Source organism: Sarcophilus harrisii, chromosome 2 (genome assembly GCF_902635505.1).
Source record: "Sarcophilus harrisii chromosome 2, mSarHar1.11, whole genome shotgun sequence".
In the NCBI taxonomy this organism is placed as follows: Eukaryota; Metazoa; Chordata; class Mammalia; order Dasyuromorphia; family Dasyuridae; genus Sarcophilus; species Sarcophilus harrisii.
Genome location: NC_045427.1, coordinates 587,581,686 through 587,600,551, shown reverse-complemented (window position 1 = coordinate 587,600,551; position 18,866 = coordinate 587,581,686). Strand labels below are relative to the sequence as shown.

General features: G+C 33.3%; 1 protein-coding gene across 1 annotated transcript in view; it reads left to right on the top strand.

Moving 5' to 3' along the window:
- LOC100917538 (protein FRA10AC1) overlaps positions 1 to 18,866 on the top strand; it is a 54,186-nt gene that overhangs the window by 14,504 nt on the left and 20,816 nt on the right. The window contains exons 5-10 of the mRNA XM_031956086.1: positions 452 to 528; positions 1,211 to 1,294; positions 2,567 to 2,651; positions 8,000 to 8,045; positions 16,666 to 16,779; positions 18,047 to 18,089. Of these exons, the coding sequence (XP_031811946.1) occupies positions 452 to 528; positions 1,211 to 1,294; positions 2,567 to 2,651; positions 8,000 to 8,045; positions 16,666 to 16,779; positions 18,047 to 18,089 (449 nt within the window). The remainder of the gene's footprint in view (positions 1 to 451; positions 529 to 1,210; positions 1,295 to 2,566; positions 2,652 to 7,999; positions 8,046 to 16,665; positions 16,780 to 18,046; positions 18,090 to 18,866) is intronic.

The window sequence follows — 18,866 nt, the reverse complement described above, 5'->3', positions numbered from 1 at the left end:
TCTGATGGACTTGACAATGAGGTGATTCAAGGCAATTCAAATAGACTTGGGTGGAAAGAGCCATTTACATCCAGAGAGAGAACTATGGAACCTGAGTGTAGATCAAAGCTGGTTTTTTTGGTTGTTCCTGTTTGTTTATTTGAGTTTTTGTATGCATCTTTTTCTCTTTTGACCTTATTTTCTTACACTGCTTTATAATATAGTTTTAGGTCTGCTCTAGCTAAGTCACTTTTATTGCAGAGGTGAATATTGAAAACTATCTTTGCATGTATTTGGAAAAATAAAATACCATTAAATTTTTTTTTAAAAAAGAAACACAAAATTGAAAAGAAATGAGAAACCAAATTTTATCATTTGGTTACTGGAATGAATGGCATTTATGAAGCAGTATATTCTTAATGAAGTAACAAGAACTTTTAAGGGTAAAAATTCCTTAATTTTCATATTTCAGTATGAAAGACATAAGAAACTGGTGAATGACTATATTTTATATTATGGTGGTAAAAAAGAAGATTTCAGGCGTTCAGGGTAAGTATCATAATGACACATTTATGTAAATTAGAAGTATATAACTTATGTCCGTGCTGAAGGTTATATGAATTAAAGGAATAGTGTTTCTTAGTTTCATTGCCTTGAGGATGTGTTTTTATTGGTATGTATCTTGGTTCTTCAGTTCTGATAGGTGAACTTTGCTTTATCTTACTGGAGCCCAGGCCTTTTTGTCATTTCCTTGTTTGTTCCCTTATCATGGCCCTACTCTTCTTCCATCTTCATCATACCAGAAATTTGGGTCTTTAGCACTAGATTCCTAGTTCTGATAGGTAAACTCTTTGCCTTATTTTGTTGAGATCCAAGTCTCCATGCTATTTTCAGCTGTCTTCCTATTTCCCACTTAGCACATTTATTTCTTTCTTGATCTATTAGTCATCATGAATGTAAAGTTTGGTATAGTGAAAGTTCTATATATGCATAAAGATCTATATAATACACTACAACTTCTATTCCAGGAACAACTTTTTGGACTCCTCTTTTTTTCTCTGACCAAGTAGCATTTCAGCAGAAAATATTTACAATTGACTGTACATATCTATGATTGTAATGTCTGCTGAATGGACTCCTTGGGATAAATTCAATGCTGATGAATCTGTGCATGTGCTTTTCTTTGAAATTACATTTAAATTAAATATTCATAAAACATTATCTTTTCTAGGGAAAATGACAAGACAGACTTGGATGTTATAAGAGAAAATCATAGATTCCTCTGGAATGAAGAAGATGAAATAGACATGACTTGGTAATTTTTATTGTACAGGGACACATTATGTTGAGATTATTTGATGGTTTATTTTTAGATTTATATTGTTCCCTTGTTTGGAAAAGTACTAAGGAAAATGCAAAGAAATAATTCAAACTCTTCAACAATTTGGTTTATAAAAACTTTACTAATTTGGAATATTGAGGAAGTAATGCCCAGGAGGTAAGGTATTATAGTAGAAAGAGGTAGGCTAGGAGTGAGGAGATATGTATTCAAGTCCTAGTTCTAATTAGTCCTGTAACTTTGAACAATTGTCCTCACTTGTCTTAATTATCCTCCCTGGTGAATTATTAATTATCCACCCATGAGGGGCATGGATAATAAATTAAAAGCAACAAATTACTATATAAATGGGCCAGTATTTTATTGAACCTCTTAAATGTTAAAAACACAGCCTTAAAAACTCAGTGAGAGCATTATTTGGGGCAAGAAAATGGTTAAAATAATGTAGTTACAAGAGATGATATATATGTAGCTTTTATAGGTCTGAGGATTTTTATCCCAAATCACGTTAATTTCTGATGGGGAAAGCCCAAGATCTCCAGAGCTTATAGCACTGTCTCAGAAAGTCCACAGCTTACAGCATTGTGTCTTTCATCAGAACAGCAGGCAGGTATGAAAGAACTACAGTAAGAGCTTTGCTTTGGCTTGTTAGGGCCTTTTGAACCTTCTTAACTCTACCCCAGATCTAGCTCCATAGATAATCAAAAAGATCTTTCTTTACCATCGCAGTGTGCCTGTACATGCTTTGATTTAGAAAGTTAGCTTCCTTGATGCCTTTTTGGAATCAGCATCCCATCTCTATTATATGGGGGACACTGCTTACCAATCCAAAGCTGAATGAATTGACCTGTTGAATGGAGTTAAATAGTTAAATAATTAAATAGTGATGAACATCTTTAAAATAACATTACTTTAGTTATGGTATAATTGCTATTGTGTTGCTCTAATAACTAGCCATCAGATCCAACTACTTCTTGAAACTTCTCCTAGACAAAGATTAGCATATTCCTGGGATAGGAGAGTGTTTCTTGATCATCCTGGCAATTTTATTTAAATTCTCATTTATTTGACTTGTATCTTTATGAAATAGATTTCTCAATAAGTTTCTTCTTCTGATACACTTCCATATATCTCTTTTAAATTCAATAATTGTATTTGCTGTTTATGTTGTTTTATTTGATCTTGCTTCCAAGTAATACCTGTGGTTGAATTTCTAAAATTGTAATATGTATATATTTCTGGCCCCAGGGAGAAGAGACTTGCAAAGAAGTACTATGATAAATTATTCAAAGAATACTGCATAGCGGATCTTAGTAGATACAAAGATAACAAGGTATAGCTCCAAAATTTACCATTATTATGAATCATTTTTCTAAAGTTGATTCTTATTTAAATAAAAGGTTAATTTTTATTTTATTAACTTTTAAAAATCCATTTTAAAATTAATCTTGGAAAATTCTGATTCTTCCTAAAGTGACTTTACATTTCTGAGGGTCTACATGGAACATGCAAATTACCGCAGTGAAATGTATAATGTATTTTCAAGATGGACTACTTTCTAGTGGGGTTGTATAGAAGCCTACAGCTGAATGGCTGCAGGCAGTAGTTTGTTCCTGTGATGTGATTTCTTTTTTTCTTTCCCCAGTGACATTGAGAAGTAGAAGTTATTTTACAAATTAAAGTCGTATGATTTCTTCTGTTGCACAGGAGCTTATTCAGATAGAATTAGCTCTTGATTCTTTGTGCTAAATAGCAATGATAGATTTTCTTCCTTATGTTACATTCTATAAACATTAATTTAAAAATTAGTTTATATTCTTTAAATTAACGTTTTACTGCCTAAGAAATTTGTTAAAAACCATGTCATTTTATTATTGTTTAATTTATTTCTCTCTAAATCTCCAGAAGAGTAGTATAAGATATTCTATCAAAAGCTTTCCTAATATCTAGGGAAACTATAAGAAACTAGAGAAACCTTTATTTGCCTCTATTAATTTTGGAATCTTATTTCATTTATTTATTTATTTATATTTCTTGATAAAGACTCAATTTGATACATTTTCTAGAAATTTGTGGAGAAGTTTTGGGGACGAACTTGCCTGATTTTTCTTATCATTCTATCATCTTCCCAAGCAATATTTTTGGAGCCTAGGTCTGATTGTGTTACTATCTTTTCATTCCCCCTCAATAACTCCAGGGGCTCTCTATTCCAGAAGCAAATATGAAATTTCCTGTTTTATCTAAAGCTTTTCATAACTTAACTCCTTCCTATCTTTCCAGTTTCCTTACATTATACTCCCCTTGACACATTCTGTGATCCAGCTCTACTGGCCTACCTGACTCTCCATCTCCTATCTCTGTGCCTTTTCTTGCTTATTCTCCTTGATTGGAATGCATTCTCTCCTGTCCTCTGGCTCTTAGTTTCCTTGGATTCCTTCAAGATTGAGCACAAATCTCACCTTCTGAAGAAGGTTTTCCTGGTCCCATCAGTTGTTGGTGCTTCCCTTAAGATTTTCTCTTTCTTTCTTTCTTTCTTTCTTTCTTTCTTTCTTTCTTTCTTTCTTTCTTTCTTTCTTTCTTTCTTTCTTTCTTTCTTTCTTCCCTCCCTCCTTCCTTCCTCTTCTTCCCTCCTTCCTCCTTCCTCCTTCCTCCCTCCTTCCTCCCTCCCTCCCTCCTTCCTTCCTCCCTCCCTTCCTCCCTCCCTTCCCTCTCCCTTCCCTCTCTCCCTCTCTCCCTCTTTCCTTCCTTCCTTCCTTCCTTCCTTCCTTCCTCTCTCACTTCCTTACTTCTTCCTTCCTTCCTTCTTTCCTTCCTTCCTTCCTTCTTTCCCTCTCTCTTTCCCTTCCCTCTCTTCCTCCCTCCTTCCCTTCCCTCTCTCCCTCTCTTCCCTCTCTCTCTCCCTCCCTCCCTCCCTTCCTCCTTCCCTTCCTTCCTTCCTTCCTTCCTTCCTTCCTTCCCTCCCTCCTTCCCTTCCCTCTCTCCCTCCCTCTTTCTCTCCCTTCCTCCCTTCCTTCCTTCCTTCCTTCCTTCCTTCCTTCCTTCCTTCCTTCCTTCCTTCCTTCCTTCCTTCTTTCTTTCTTTATCCTTCCTTCTTGCCTTTGATTTTTTATCTAGTTATTTACATATCGACTCCTCTATATGAATGGAAATTCGTTTTGGGCAAAGATCATTTTTTTCTTTTGATCCTCAATAAAAGCTTGTTGAAATTGGATATGGAGACCAGCCTCTATTCCCTGCTACCAAGCTAAGGCTAGTGGATCTCTGCACTTAGTTGGGTATTAATAAGGTGAGCTTGGTAGTAGTGGTGGTGAGGTGTCCTAAAAGATTGCCTAAGGAGTCATGAATTATAGTATATTGGGAATAAACTGTAGCTGTGTTGATCAGATCTTGTATAGCCTCACGCACTTCCAACTTGGGCAAGATTGGGAGACTTAGTGGGTTTTTTTAGAGAAATTCTTGTTGATTTTACTGACTGGCTAATGGAAATGGCCCAAGACCATGAATTAGTCGACAGTGGAGAATTATTTTAGGATTTAAAATTTGCTGTGGAAAATCTACATATACTTAATTTGAAATCAGTTATATTAGAAGGCAATCTGTTGACTGCCTGAGCTTTGCTTATTTTGAAACCATTTTTTATAGTGCCTAATTGGAATTTCCTTTCTGACAAGGAAAATGATCTTCAGTTTGGAAGGGACCAAATAAAAATAGTTAGGAACTTAGAAAAGTAGAGAAATGGTTTGAGAATACTTAGCTGCTTTCCCAAGTTCAAGTTACCAATCCCAAATATATTACATCACAAGTACTAAAAAAAAATTGTCCAGTGTGATCGCTAATTCACTGCTACTATCTCTAAAATATTGGGCAGAATAGTAGAGTTATAACCTCAGTGTATGACAAAAGTATTATATAATTGCCAAAAAGACTAACATAATATTACGTTTTATTAAGAGAGGTGGAATGTCAAGTCTAGTTCCATTGTGCTCTCTCTTGATCATGCCACATCTGGAATATTGTGTTTAGTTCCAGGCACTACATTTTTAAAAAGGACACTGATAATCTAGACAGTGTCTTGCAGAGAGCAAACTGGTGGTAAATATCTTTGCTCATGAATATTATTACATGAATTTCAGTTAAGAGAACCAACCAGTCTAAACTGAGCAACACTTCAGTAGCTTGCTTTATACTAAATCTCAGCATAAATGTAACACATCAGTAGCAGCTGAGCTCCTAAGTCCACTTATAATACATTCATTCTGTAAAGATGTTTGTTCTAAACATCTACAATGTGGTCTCATTCTGTCAGGCACTGCATAATATTACAAAGCTTATAATCTAGTTAAAAATATATGTTTTTGTAAGGGAGCAGACTGCCTTTCCTACAATGCCAAATATAAGGAGGCAGACAATCCTGAAAAATAAATCAATAAATAAATTTAGAAAAGTAAGCATACTCCAATTTTTTGCCAGGATGGATGCCTGTAATCCGTGGTGCAAAGTGGATTATTTTAAAGCAGATCATATTTTTTTCACAAGAAAAAGGGATAGTATTCTGAAGTAAGAATTCAATATCAATTTATGTTATAAGGTCAAAGATGATTACTTTGAAATTTTGAAGAATCTCTCATTTTTTCAACATATTAATTCTACTGATACAAATTGTAATCTTTTCTGGTTTTTTTTTTTAAATACAAATTGTAATCTTTTCATGACATCTTATCCTATGTGATTCTTGCATATGTCTTTATGATGATAGAAGTATTCTCCAAGTTGGAATAGAATTTTAAAGTTGAAGCGATTTTAGAGAATATCTTATCTAAACTAGCATTTTAATGTTGAGAGAACTGAGACACTGCACTGGGCCCTGAGGATGCAAAGATAAAAACAAAACTTTTTCCCCTCTAGGAGCTAATGCTTTCTGAAGGGAAATGATATGTATACTTAAGTAAATACAAGGTAATTTCAATGGAGGTGGGAAGAAGCACTAGCAGCTGGGAGGAATAAGTAAAGGCCTCATAGATCAGGTAGCCCTTGAGCTGAACTTTTGACAGAAGCAAGGATTCCAAAAGTTAGATGTAAGGACAGATATAGGGAATAGCTTTACAGAGAGAGAGAGAGAGAGAGAGAGAGAGAGAGAGAGAGAGAGAGAGAGAGAGAGAGAGAGAGAGAGAGAGAGAGAGAGAGAGAGAGGAAGAGGAAAAGGGAGGGAGGGAGGGAGGAAATAGAATGTTAAATTTGGGAAAGAGCTGAGCTATATGAAAAGAAGTGATAAATCATTCTGGAAAGATGGGTGAGAACTACTTTGGGGAATGCTTTAAGCAAGTCTGAAGAGTTTGCCTTTTATTCTAGTATTTGGCCTAGATTTTATTGATTTTATTTTTCTTGGGATTTAGTTTACACATTAATTTTGTTTTTTATTTTATTTTCTTCAGTAAATTTTAACACAAAAAGTAGATAGATTACTTACTATGTACTAGGCATTGTGCTAACCTATAGTAACACATATACGAGCAGAAAAATAGCCCCTATCCCCAGAAAACATATATTCAGATGGGGGAAGACCGCCATAAAACAGAGCTCAGGGAGAAAGGGGTTTAAATGAAGTTATCCATAATCGGGACAAGATACAGATAGTTCTGTGAAGAATTAGGAGTACATTCTGAAGAAGAATGATGATAGGATTAGCCTGGGCTGCCTCCTTAAAATTATGTTCTTGGAGGAATCAGCCAGAATTAGACAGTCAAAAGAAGGCTCAGGGATAGCAGGGTCCTTCTAATGTGAGAAGTAGTATAGGTTTGGTATGAGTTTCCAGGAGAAGAATTTTCTAAGGTACAAAAAGTCCTGTTGGGAAGCAGGAGTGAAGTGGAGAGAAAGCACTATTAGCATACAAATGAAACAAGATAGTCTCTGTCCTCAAGGAGCTAAGATTCTAATGCGGGAAGACAATATATAAGGGGGAGCTGGAAGAGGGAGGAGAGGTATAGTAGAAAGTTGGTGAGTGTTGTGGAGTTCCTGGCCAAGTTTATAGGATAGAAAAGTTCCAAGTAGGAAGATAGACCACTTGCTAAAGTTATAATCAAAATGCCATCTGAATGCGGTAGTTCTTGATTTGGAGAGGAAAATCTGATTAGCTTTTTTGGGGTTAGGATCTGGAATATCACTTTTTCACCAGGAGTCCAAGCATGCTTTACTTCTTAATCCTGACCATATTTAACCTAGCCTTATGTAATAGTAAGTAAGGTTGCTATTGCTTAGACCAGGAATTTAATCTGAACTTTTTAATTTTAAAAATACTCTCTTGGTAGAATGTCATTTGTTTATTTGTTTTTATTTGGTCACCTTGATATCATCAAAGTGCCAACATTTATTTCTGTATTAGAAACATTGAAAAATAAATATTCACCAAGTTAACTCCATAGATGGCATGAACTGGAACTTATAAACAGTTGTAAACCCTACTAGCTTCAATGTTGAGTTCAAATAAATAGAATAAATGAGAAATAATAAGTTGATAATTTATCCTCCTCATTTCACAAAAGAGGGAATATTGTAGCTTTTTTGATGAAAGCTGTTTTTAAAAATTAGATTGCAGTGTCTCATTCCAAATCCAGGTCTCAAGTTTGCTTTGATTTTAAAATATTAAAATGTATTTAACTTTTAATGGTATTTTTTTCTTGTTAGTTTGGATTTCGATGGCGAGTAGAAAAAGAAGTAGTTTCAGGAAAAGGTAATTTATTTTCGTTTTAACACACAGACTATTTGTTAGCCATATTAGTGAAGGTTATTTCTGGGCTTAGTATCTATATTAAAAGATCTATAAAAAGATGTGTTATTTTTAGTTCTTTCTGATTTTGGGACCTTTGTGGGGGGGAGTTTTGGCAAAGATGCTCAAGTGGTTTGCCATTTTTCTCTAGTCCATTTTTCAGATGAGGAAAATGAAGCAAACAGGGTTCAATAACTTGCTAGTTAATGAGCTCAGTCTTCCTGATTTCAGGCCTTGTGCTCTATCCACTGCGCCACCTAGCTGTCCCAGATAAAAAATATACATGCAACATGAGGAAATGAGTGTAAAATGATTTCACTTTCAGCAAAAATGTAATAAGTTTATTGGATAAGTTAGTAAAATGCTTACTTTAATAATTCCTTATCAGATAGCTTCTAAATATTTATCCAAATATAATTTCCAAATATTTAAATAACTGTTTATTCTAAATATTAAATTTAAACATTTATTAAATAGAATTTATTATAAAATTTTCTCTAAATATGACATTTTATAGCATTGGTATTATTCCTAGGTTCTTAACTAATTGATTTATCTAACTCCAAATGTCATTTTCTTGATCAAATGCATTTTGTATATTTGTTTTTTTCTAATCTTGGAAATTTTTGGAACCTGTAGTTAAGGGATTTAGACTCTACCTTAAGAAATATACTTCAGTTCTTCTATTGTATTCTTGTATATCTTCTAGGGACAAAGTTTGTTTTTTGTAGTTTAACAACTTCCATTTTCAGCAATTTTATGATTGCTCTTTCCATCTACATTGTTGTAATTGTACATTTTATTTTCCTGGCTTTTCTTATTTTACTTTGCATTAGTTCCTGGCTTTTCATTCTTCTCTATATTTATCATATTTGTCTTCTTAAAATCACAGTAATATTTAATTACATTCATGTACACAATGTATTTAGCCCGTCCCCAGTTGATTGGTATCTGCTAAAAGCCAGAATTTTCAGTTATTTTCCACAGAAAGTGTTCCTATAAGATTATTATCATTTCTTAAAGCGTTTTAACCAACCCCAGGATCTCAGTCTTGAAAGAGATCCAAGAGATCATCTTAATTCCACTTGTTCTTGAACTCAGAGCTAATATACTTAACAAATGGACATCCAGTCTTTGCTTGGAACTCTCCACTGAGACACAATCCATTTTCTCCCAACGTATCTCATTCTCCTTAAATAATCAAAATTCTTTTCTTTGAATCAGACTTCAGTAGAGGTTCCATCAATTAGTCCTAGTTCTGTGCTTCAATATTTGAAGGTAGTGATCATGTTTCCCTTTACTTTTCTCTTTTCACAAACTAAACATCCCTTATTATTTCAGTTCTCATGCACAATGAAATTGAAACCCTTTTGATTTTGCAAACTCCCATTGTTTTCCAGTGTTCTCAATATAACTGAGTAGAATACTCAAGATGTGTATCTAATCTAATCTAAACTGGACAATATTTTTCTTAATGCTATCTAAATTTGCATTAGTGTTTTTGGTTTCTTTTTCAAACAAACTACTGCATAGTTATTATCTCCCTAATCTTGTATTTATGAGTTGAGTTCTTTAATTTCAAGTAACTGTTAAACTTTACATTTATCATATTAATTTCATATTATTTGGTTTGGAACAGTGTTCTAGTCTCTCAAGATTTTTTGGATCCTATCATCCAGTGTGTTAGCTATCCCATCTAACTTTATGTCACAATGCCATTAATAACTTTCTTCAAGACTTCATTAAATATTTTATACAACAAAGTTAAGCATAAATCCCTAAGACACTGCCTTAGAGATCTTATTCCAAGTTGACATTGAATCATTTATGATCACCCTTTAGACCTGGTATGTCAACTGGTTTCTCTTATTTTAATTTAAATATTTTTATTGAGCTCTTATTTTTACATCTTAATTTTTGTGTACATTCCTTTCTCCTCTCTTCAGAGTGCCATGCCATATTAACAAAAACGTTAAAAGGAAAGCAGCTCACCTTGGCAAAAAGAGAAAATGGTATATTTTCTCATGTTTTTTGGAATGGAAGAGGGACAACCTTGCTCATTATAATTATGCTTATTATAATTCTATAGCATTCAGTTTGAGGTATTTTTAGTGTTGTTGCTCTTTATTCCATTTGCATTATTTGTATTTTCCAGTTTTGTTTATTTGATTCTGCATCAGTAAATTTGTCTCCCTAAACTTTTCTCTTTTCTTCATCTACCTTATTTCCAATTTTTTTGATCCTACAAAAATGTTGCCATAAATATTTCCTTTCTATATGGGACTTTTCTTTCTCTCTCTGATCTCTGTGGTATAATTGCCTAGCAATGATATCTCTGTGTTTGAGGATAGTATAGACAATTTTGTTACTTATATAGCATAATTAACAAAACAGTTGAACCAGGTCACAGCTTCACCAGCAATATATTAGTGTGCCTTTCTTTCCATAGTTCTTCTTAGCACTATCATTCAGTTCATATTTTCCTTCTCCCCACCCCCTCAAGAATATCAGGAAAGACTACCAAATAATTTTGCCAAAATCTAGGTAAATTTTCTCTAATAATCTACTAGTTTAATAATTCAGTTCAGTCCAATAACTCTGTCAAAAAAGGAATTAACATTATTCTGGTATGTTCTTGATAAAGCCAGAATTACTTGTTAATTAAGCATACTTTTTAATAATATGTTATAGAACTTTGTTAGGAATTGAAGTCAGATTGATTATCTAGTAGCTTGCTGAATTTGTTATTTTTCCTTTTTTTAAAGTCAGTATATTTGCTGTTTTCTAATTCTGTCATACCTCTTCCATTCTCCCCATTCTTTCAAAGATTGCTGCTAGAGATTTGACTGTCATATGAACTAGTTTTTTTTTCATTGCCCTAGATGTTGCTATTTGGGCCTAGTATCCTGAGGATGTATTGGTTCTTTCTTATTGTCTCCCTAAATATCATATATATATATATATATATATATATATATATATATATATATATATATAATTTATTTATATTTATTTGTTTTTTTCCCCCTGGTTTTTCTGTGAGCTATTTTCCCCCTGGTTTTTCTAGTTCATGGATCATTTTCCTTAGCAGAGAAAACAGAAACAAAATAATTGCACAAGCAAGATAACTGTATAAATATGTATACATATATTTTAACATATTTAACATGTATTGGACTACCTGCTATCTAGGGGAGAGGATGGGGGAAAAGAGGGGATAATTTGGAACAGAAGGCTTTGCAAGGGTCAATGTTGAAAAATTACCCATGCATATATTTTGTAAATAAAAAGCTTTAATTAATAAAAAAGAAATTAAAAATTTGAGAGCTGAGAAAAAATAATTGCATAGCTATTCTTTTGCACTACCTATCACTGCCATCCTATCCCTTCTTTGATCTACTTTTCCCTTCCCCCACCCTAATATAGCTAAAAAATAAAACACTTTGTTAGTCTAAGATATATATATTTTTTCCATTCTTAATTTTCTTTGATGGCCATAACACATTTTGAGCTTTAATTTTCCTACCACTCACTCTTTAGTGGTTACCATTTTTTAATCTGCCCTTCTATACCTTTATTTTATTGTTTTTTAAATTTAAGTTGTTTGATTAATTTACTTTGTATTCCTATTATTCTCTTTAGACAACTTCTTTTCCTTATTGGAATTGTTTCTCTTAATAAGTTCAGAATTTCCATCTTTTGTATTGCTAATCTTTAGTGCTGACTTCCCTTATAGAATTATAGTCCATAAGATCCTAGCCAAAAAAAAAAAAAAAAATCGCACCTTTATAATTTGCTCTTCTAAAGCCTAGGGTGTATATCAAACTATGCCTGGCATTCCTCTTGTTTTGTCAAATTTAAGATGGAGCAGTTACTCCTTTTATGGTTTCAATTACTTCCACTCTAGTAACCAGGGTTGTCATTGAGAATCAAATCCAGTGATTTCAGAAAGGCCTGGAGAGACTTACACGAACTGATGCTGAGTGAAATGAGCAGGACCAGGAGATCATTATATACTTCAACAACAATAGTATATGATGACCAGTCCTGATGGTCCTGGCCATCCTCAGCAACGAGATCAACCAAATCATTTCCAATGGAGCAGTAATGAACTGAACCAGCTACGCCCAGAGAAAGAACTCTGGGAGATGACTAAAAACCATTACATTGAATTCCCAATCCCTACATTTATGCCCACCTGCATTTTTGATTTCCTTCACAAGCTAATTATACAATATTTCAGAGTCTGGTTCTTTTTGTACAGCAAAATAACGGTTTGGTCATGTATACTTATTGTGTATCTAATTTATATTTTAATATATTTAATACCTACTGGTCATCCTGCCATCTGGGGGAGAGGGTGGGGGGTAAGAGGTGAAAAATTGGAACAAGAGGTTTGGCAATTGTTAATGCTGTAAAGTTACCCATGCATATAACCTGTAAATAAAAGGGTATTAAATAAAAAAAATAAAAAAAAAAAAGAGAGAATCAAATCCAGTACAGAAGTTCCCCTGGTTAATTCCTTACTTTTTGAAGGATGAAGTTATCATTAAAGCAAGTCAGGAAGATGTTAGCTGTTCCAATTTCAGCCATAAGTGCGAATGGTTGAGTAATTGGAAGTCTCCCATCATTTACTATTATCATGTCTCTGTGCTAGGCTTTTGATTTGTTCTCTAATCTTATCTATTTCATTTTTCTGCCCTGGAGGCCTATATAATTTACTGATGACAGTATTGGTTCTGTGCCTATTTCTACTGAGTTTCATTCAATATTTGCCCTCATAGTTCCCTTTTGTGGTTCTTGGATTTTTTCATATGAGTGTGTTCTCTTAGAGAATACTACTCTGCCATATCAGTACTTCCTATTAGCTATATTGTTATTTGTGAATAATATATAACCTAATAGAGCCATATTTTAGTAATTGTTTTCATTTTACCATGTTTTAATGTTACAGTTTCCTTTTATTTCATTATGAATGCTAAATAATCTTGCTTGTTAAGCGTTTGTTTATACAGTATGCATTTGTTTATATACATCCAAGACCTTGGTAAATTTTTTTTTTTTCATTTCGTTTTTTGTGAATTTCTTATCATCATCACTTCTTTTTTCTACATGGTCATTACTGCTTATGATATCCAGCTTGGTGGACCTGCCTAGACAGTTTTTGTCCTGTCTTCCTTTTTCATTTTAAATCCTTTGATATTTCAAGCTATGGTCTAGAAATCTAAATCCTGTTCTCAGATGCTTTGTTCTTCCTCTTTTTGATCTGGTGGCTTATCATATTTTATTGTTTATCTTATGTTATCTTTTTGTTTGTTTTTGCAAAACCTTTATTTTCAGATATAACCATGTTCTTACCCAATGAATCATCCATTATAAATGATTTTTAAAAGAGCAAAAATCATTTTTTTTGGCAGCATATGGAATAATCCATATCCATAGTCCCCAAGTTTAGCAAATGGGAAGGAAGTACACTCATCCACAAACTTGATCTTTATAATTATACACCATTCACTTTATTTGTTCTTTGCATTGTTTCAGTCATTGTGTATATTGTTTTCCTTAGTTCATTTAAGCCTTCTCATGCTAGTTTGAATTTTTCATATTCATTTTTTTTAAAGTTCAGTAATATTCCATTACAATTATGTGCCACAGTTTGGCTGTTACCCAAAACATCACTGGGAGAGTCCATCTCCTTAAATAACTGTTTTTTTCTCCTCTAAAACTCTCACCTTTGATCAGTGGCTGCAGTGAAAATACCATCTGTGTCCTTTGTTTTTTCTTTTTTTCCCTGAATGCTATCTTCTATTTAGAAGTGTTTTTGAGATTCTTTTTGGTGTCAAGTATAACCATGAGAATTGCTAGAGGTAAGTGAGTCGAAGTGATTTGGTTTGACAGTTCTTGGGAGAAGCTCTGTCTCATGTTGGATACATGCCCCAGGAAGATAGACAAACCTGCTTTCATTCCAGGAGACAGCTGCCTCTTAGTCTCTCTTAGCCTGGCATCATGGGCCACCACTCCTTATCTCTTCTTGTGATAAGGATGAGTTTTCTTCACCCTACACCTCAGCCAAGTCCTGCCAGCTTCTTCTTCAATCAGGGGTTTGTAGAGATCAAAGACGTTTTTCTTCTTTGTCTTCAATGCAGGATGTTCTCCTCCCAAGATAATGCAAGATTCCCTTTTGCTTCTTCATGCCTTTTCCTTTCTTAGACTCATGTGTGTTTTACTGAGCAGAGATAACACTAGCTGTGTCAGAAACACAAACATTACACCTTCTGTACAAGTCCAGTTTTGCCTCAACAGAAAGCTATGCCTTTCTCAGTAGTACTTTTACATTTCCTTAGAATCTTCTTATCCCCTTTATTTTCTCATGTCTTCTGGATGCACCTTGTTTTCCTGTCTGCTTCAGTGACCTGTTCTTGCCAGACTTTCACCCTGCTTCCCAGAGTCTTCTTCCTTCTTTCTGCTTCTCAGGTCCTTCTTTGCTTGCTCTCAAGTCTAAACCTTCCCTTTCCTTTGGCTTGAGCCCTTCTCTTTAAACTTCTCTAGGTTTCCCAACTTTGGTCTATAGTTCTCTTAAATCCAAAACTAAATCTCCTTTTCAAACTCTTCTCCCTTCCCTGTTCAATCTAGAGCCAGATCAAATGCAAACTTTACTATCTAGGATTTAAACACTCTACTTTTCTAACTTTGTTTCATATTATTGCTTTTCATGAACTCTACTTTCTAGCCATATTGGACTATTTGAAAAACCATACATTCTAGTCCATCTATATTTCATTACAGCAAAATTATTCAGAACCTGTTCTGTGCCTAGTTTCTTACTAAGTGTTGGATTATGAAGACAGAAGTTGAAACCATTCTTACCATACTTAAATTTTGTTGGGATTGGATACAATAACAGGTACGCATATTAATCACTACCTGCATTGACCCCTGCTTGGAGTGTGCTTCCTCTCCATTTTTGCCCTCAGAATACTTTTTCATTTCAGATCAGCTCAGGTGTCCCTGAGATTTCTCCACTTATGTCCCTCTCTCTTTGCATTATGTTCCCAGAGTAACTTATATTCCTAGGCAACTTGAGAGCAGCAAATCATTTCCATTTTATTTTTATATCTTTAGCTCATACAAGCTTTTGACAGAATAAGTAAAGTTTAATTGGTGTGAATAAATACTCAAACTCAGAGTGATGAATATCCTGGCACATTGGATGCTATTTTAGTTTGTAGTTTTTGCTATTTTCATAATGTGCTAATCCCCCCTCCTCTTTTTTCGAACATCCTGGTATGCACTACTATGCTACCTCTTTTCCCCTCTTAATAGTTTCTGTCAACAAAGTATGTTAATGGGTCCTGTTTACTCCACTAATAGAAGTATTGATAGCCAAGTATACATTGTGAAAACAAAAAGTAAATATTACTTTGATACTAATGGATCTTCTAGACTGACTCCCATTATTTAATTATTCTAAATATACTCCATCTATAGAGGAGCAATTAGACTCTTCATCACCAGTTGTTCACCTAAAGGTTATATCAGCATAGTGTTTCAAATAGTAAATAATTAGAAAAAATTATTTCTACTTTACAGTTATATCAAGATATTTTAACATCTCTAGTAATAACTTATATTTGCATAGTGGTTTTCATGATATCTCTATGTAAAAATATATAGAAACTTTTGTAATGTTTTGAAAGATTATTTTTGTTAGTTTAAATTTAAAATCCAGGTTAAAAATTTAAACAATTTGTTTTTATTTATCCTTTATGCCTTAGTGCCTGTTTACACTGTCCAAAGTTAAGTCTATGAAGTAAATGTATTACTTGTGTCAAATATGAAATTAACTGTGCAATTGAAAAGCAGGTAATCATTTAATATCAGTATTTGTCTTGCTAGGGGATTGAGGAATCTAACTGAATTTTTTTTGCTTTTTAGTTGGTAATTTTGATATTGTTGATGTTGCATTTTTTTTGTCTATGGGAGCAATCTGGACCTGTAATTTAATTGGGATAGAGAATTCCCAGAAAGAATCCCTTCCACTAGTGCAGTTTAGTATTTCTTCCCCAACTTTACCTTAGAAAATTGCCTAGGGAATTGAAAGGTTAAGTGACTTACTTTGCAGAGAATCCTACAGTCAGAATGTGTCAAGAGCAGAACTTAAATTCAGATTTCCTAACTTCAAGGCCAACACTTTATCCTAGACTGCCACAGCATTAAGAACTAGTTAGTAATATTTGACTTAACATAGTCGGTTTTCTATATATATATATATATATTTTTTTTTTTTTGGAAAATTGACTTTATGTTGCCTAGAATCTCTTTTCATTTCAAATTTAGATATATCTAAACTGTTTTTAGATCTGTATTTTAGATTTAGATAAGCTAATATTGCATCTTGCTAGAGGAAGGAAATGGCAAACCATTCCAGTATCTTTGCCAAGAAAAACCCAAAATGGGATCATGAAGAGTTGGACATGAACAAGTGAACAACAACAATGCTACATCATACAGATCAGAAATGAAATGTAGATTCAGTATTTTAACTAAAGACTTAAGGGTAATTTTTTTTGTGATTCTTCTTCAGGTCAGTTTTTCTGTGGAAATAAACGATGTGATGAAAAGGAAGGATTAAAGAGTTGGGAAGTGAATTTTGGCTACATTGAGCATGGTGAAAAGAGAAATGCGCTTGTGAAATTAAGTAAGTTGATTGGAAAGAATTGTTTTTAATTTAACATGATATTGATCTAGAACTACTTCTTAAAACAATTAATGTTCATTAGCAGATAAAGCAAAATTGGAAATCATATGTCAGTTGTAGAAAAATTAATTGTCTTAATTACACAAGTTAAAATTAAGCAGCTCTCTAAAAACTGCCCTTTTCCTCCTAATTCCCAATGGGACTTTTCTGTTCAAGAAGCTTTAGTGCTTTTCTTATTGCTGGCCCCCCATTGCTTTTAAGTTAAAACACAATTTTCTTGTGTTTAAAACTCTTCACAGTCTGGCTCTAACCTGTCTTTCCAGGTTTATTATCTTTTAATTCATATTTTTATGAACCCCACACTACAGCAAAATTGGTCTACTTGCTGTTCTGCATTCATAACATCTGTTGTTGAATCAAGAGCAAGCAGCCAAGATAATTAAGTACCTAAAAATGGAGCTTTAGCTATATTTGTAAGCTCATTGGTGTCTTAGTAAGATATAATATATATATATATATATATATATATATATATATATATATATATCTGCAACCTCTGTTAATTTGTTTATTGAATATACTGATCGCTCTTTTTCTTTTCTTCCCCTTCAAGTAATGATATATTTTTTAATTGACTGGATATGCTTATATGAATTTCTTCCCTGACCCCTTTTTGGTTATGCTTCTGAAAAAATTTACTACTTTCTTTTTAAAATTATAGCTTTTTATTTTCAAAATATATGCAAAGATAGTTTTCAACATTCACCCTTCCAAAATCTTGTGTTCCAAATTTTTCTCCCTTCCTTCCCTCCACTCTATACAGAAACTAATCCAATATATGTTAAACATGTGAAATTCTTCTATACATATTTCCACATTTATCATGCTGAACGGGAAAAAATCAAATCAAAAAAGAAAAATAATAAGAAAGAAAAAAATAGCAAGCGAACAACAAAAAAGGTGAAAATGCTATTTGGGATCCACATACAGTTCCCATAGTTCTCTCTGGATGGATGGCTCTTTCCATCACAAATCTATTGGATTGACCTGAATTACCTCACTGTTGAAAAGAGCCACATCCATCAGAGTTGATCACCATATAATCTTATTTCTGTGTTGTGTTCATTATTTCTACAACAGATTATTTCTATTAATACTACTTATGAAAGAACATTTGGGAAAAAAGGATAATTTGCAAAGTTGCAAATTGGATAATTTGTTTATATAAATTCACAGAAATAAATTTTACTATTTATATGTCTTTTAGGACTATGCCAAGAATGTTCCTTCCAATTAAATTTTCATCACAGGTAATGTAATCATTAAAATAAATTTCAAATCTCAAGTAACAAGTCTATTAATGGACCATTACTCTTGAAATAAATGTTTATTTGCTTACGTTAGGTGCTAAATATTGATTGGAGGGTTGTTTTATTTGACCAAATGGTTGGGATAGACATGGAGAATATCAGGACTCCTTTATATTCTCTTATGGACCAGGAGTGTGGTGCTTGCTCATCATCTATTCTTAATAGTCTTTCAGCAAACATTTATAAGTACCTATGAATACCAGGGACTGTGCTAAGAGTTTTAAGTATATATATAATCCTTTGGTTGACAATCTTTTTTCAGATACTACAATAGAGAGTTCCAATTTTTTGGTTCAGTGCATTTCAGCAAATTGTCATAAAATATCTCCTTATATAACAATCTACATTTTCCTGTAGAAACGATGTTACAGTGAGGTGTTGTGTTTTTGATCAAGGACTTAGTCTCAGATCACAGATAATAACCAATGGTATGTCCTAAAATAAAAGACAAAAACACTGTAAAACTCAATAGTCACTTAACATCTTAAAATTATGGACAGAGTCCTGTAAAATGGGTATAAATGTACTGTACACATTGATTAAATAATCTCAGCATATTATAAAGAATTCAGATTGCACATAAAAATAGTAGGATTCTTGGGGGCAGCTAGATGGCGTAGTAGATAGAGTACTGGCCCTGGAGTCAGGAGACCTGAGTTCACATTTGGCTTTAGACACTTAATACTTTCTAGTTGTGTGACTCTGGACAAATCTTTA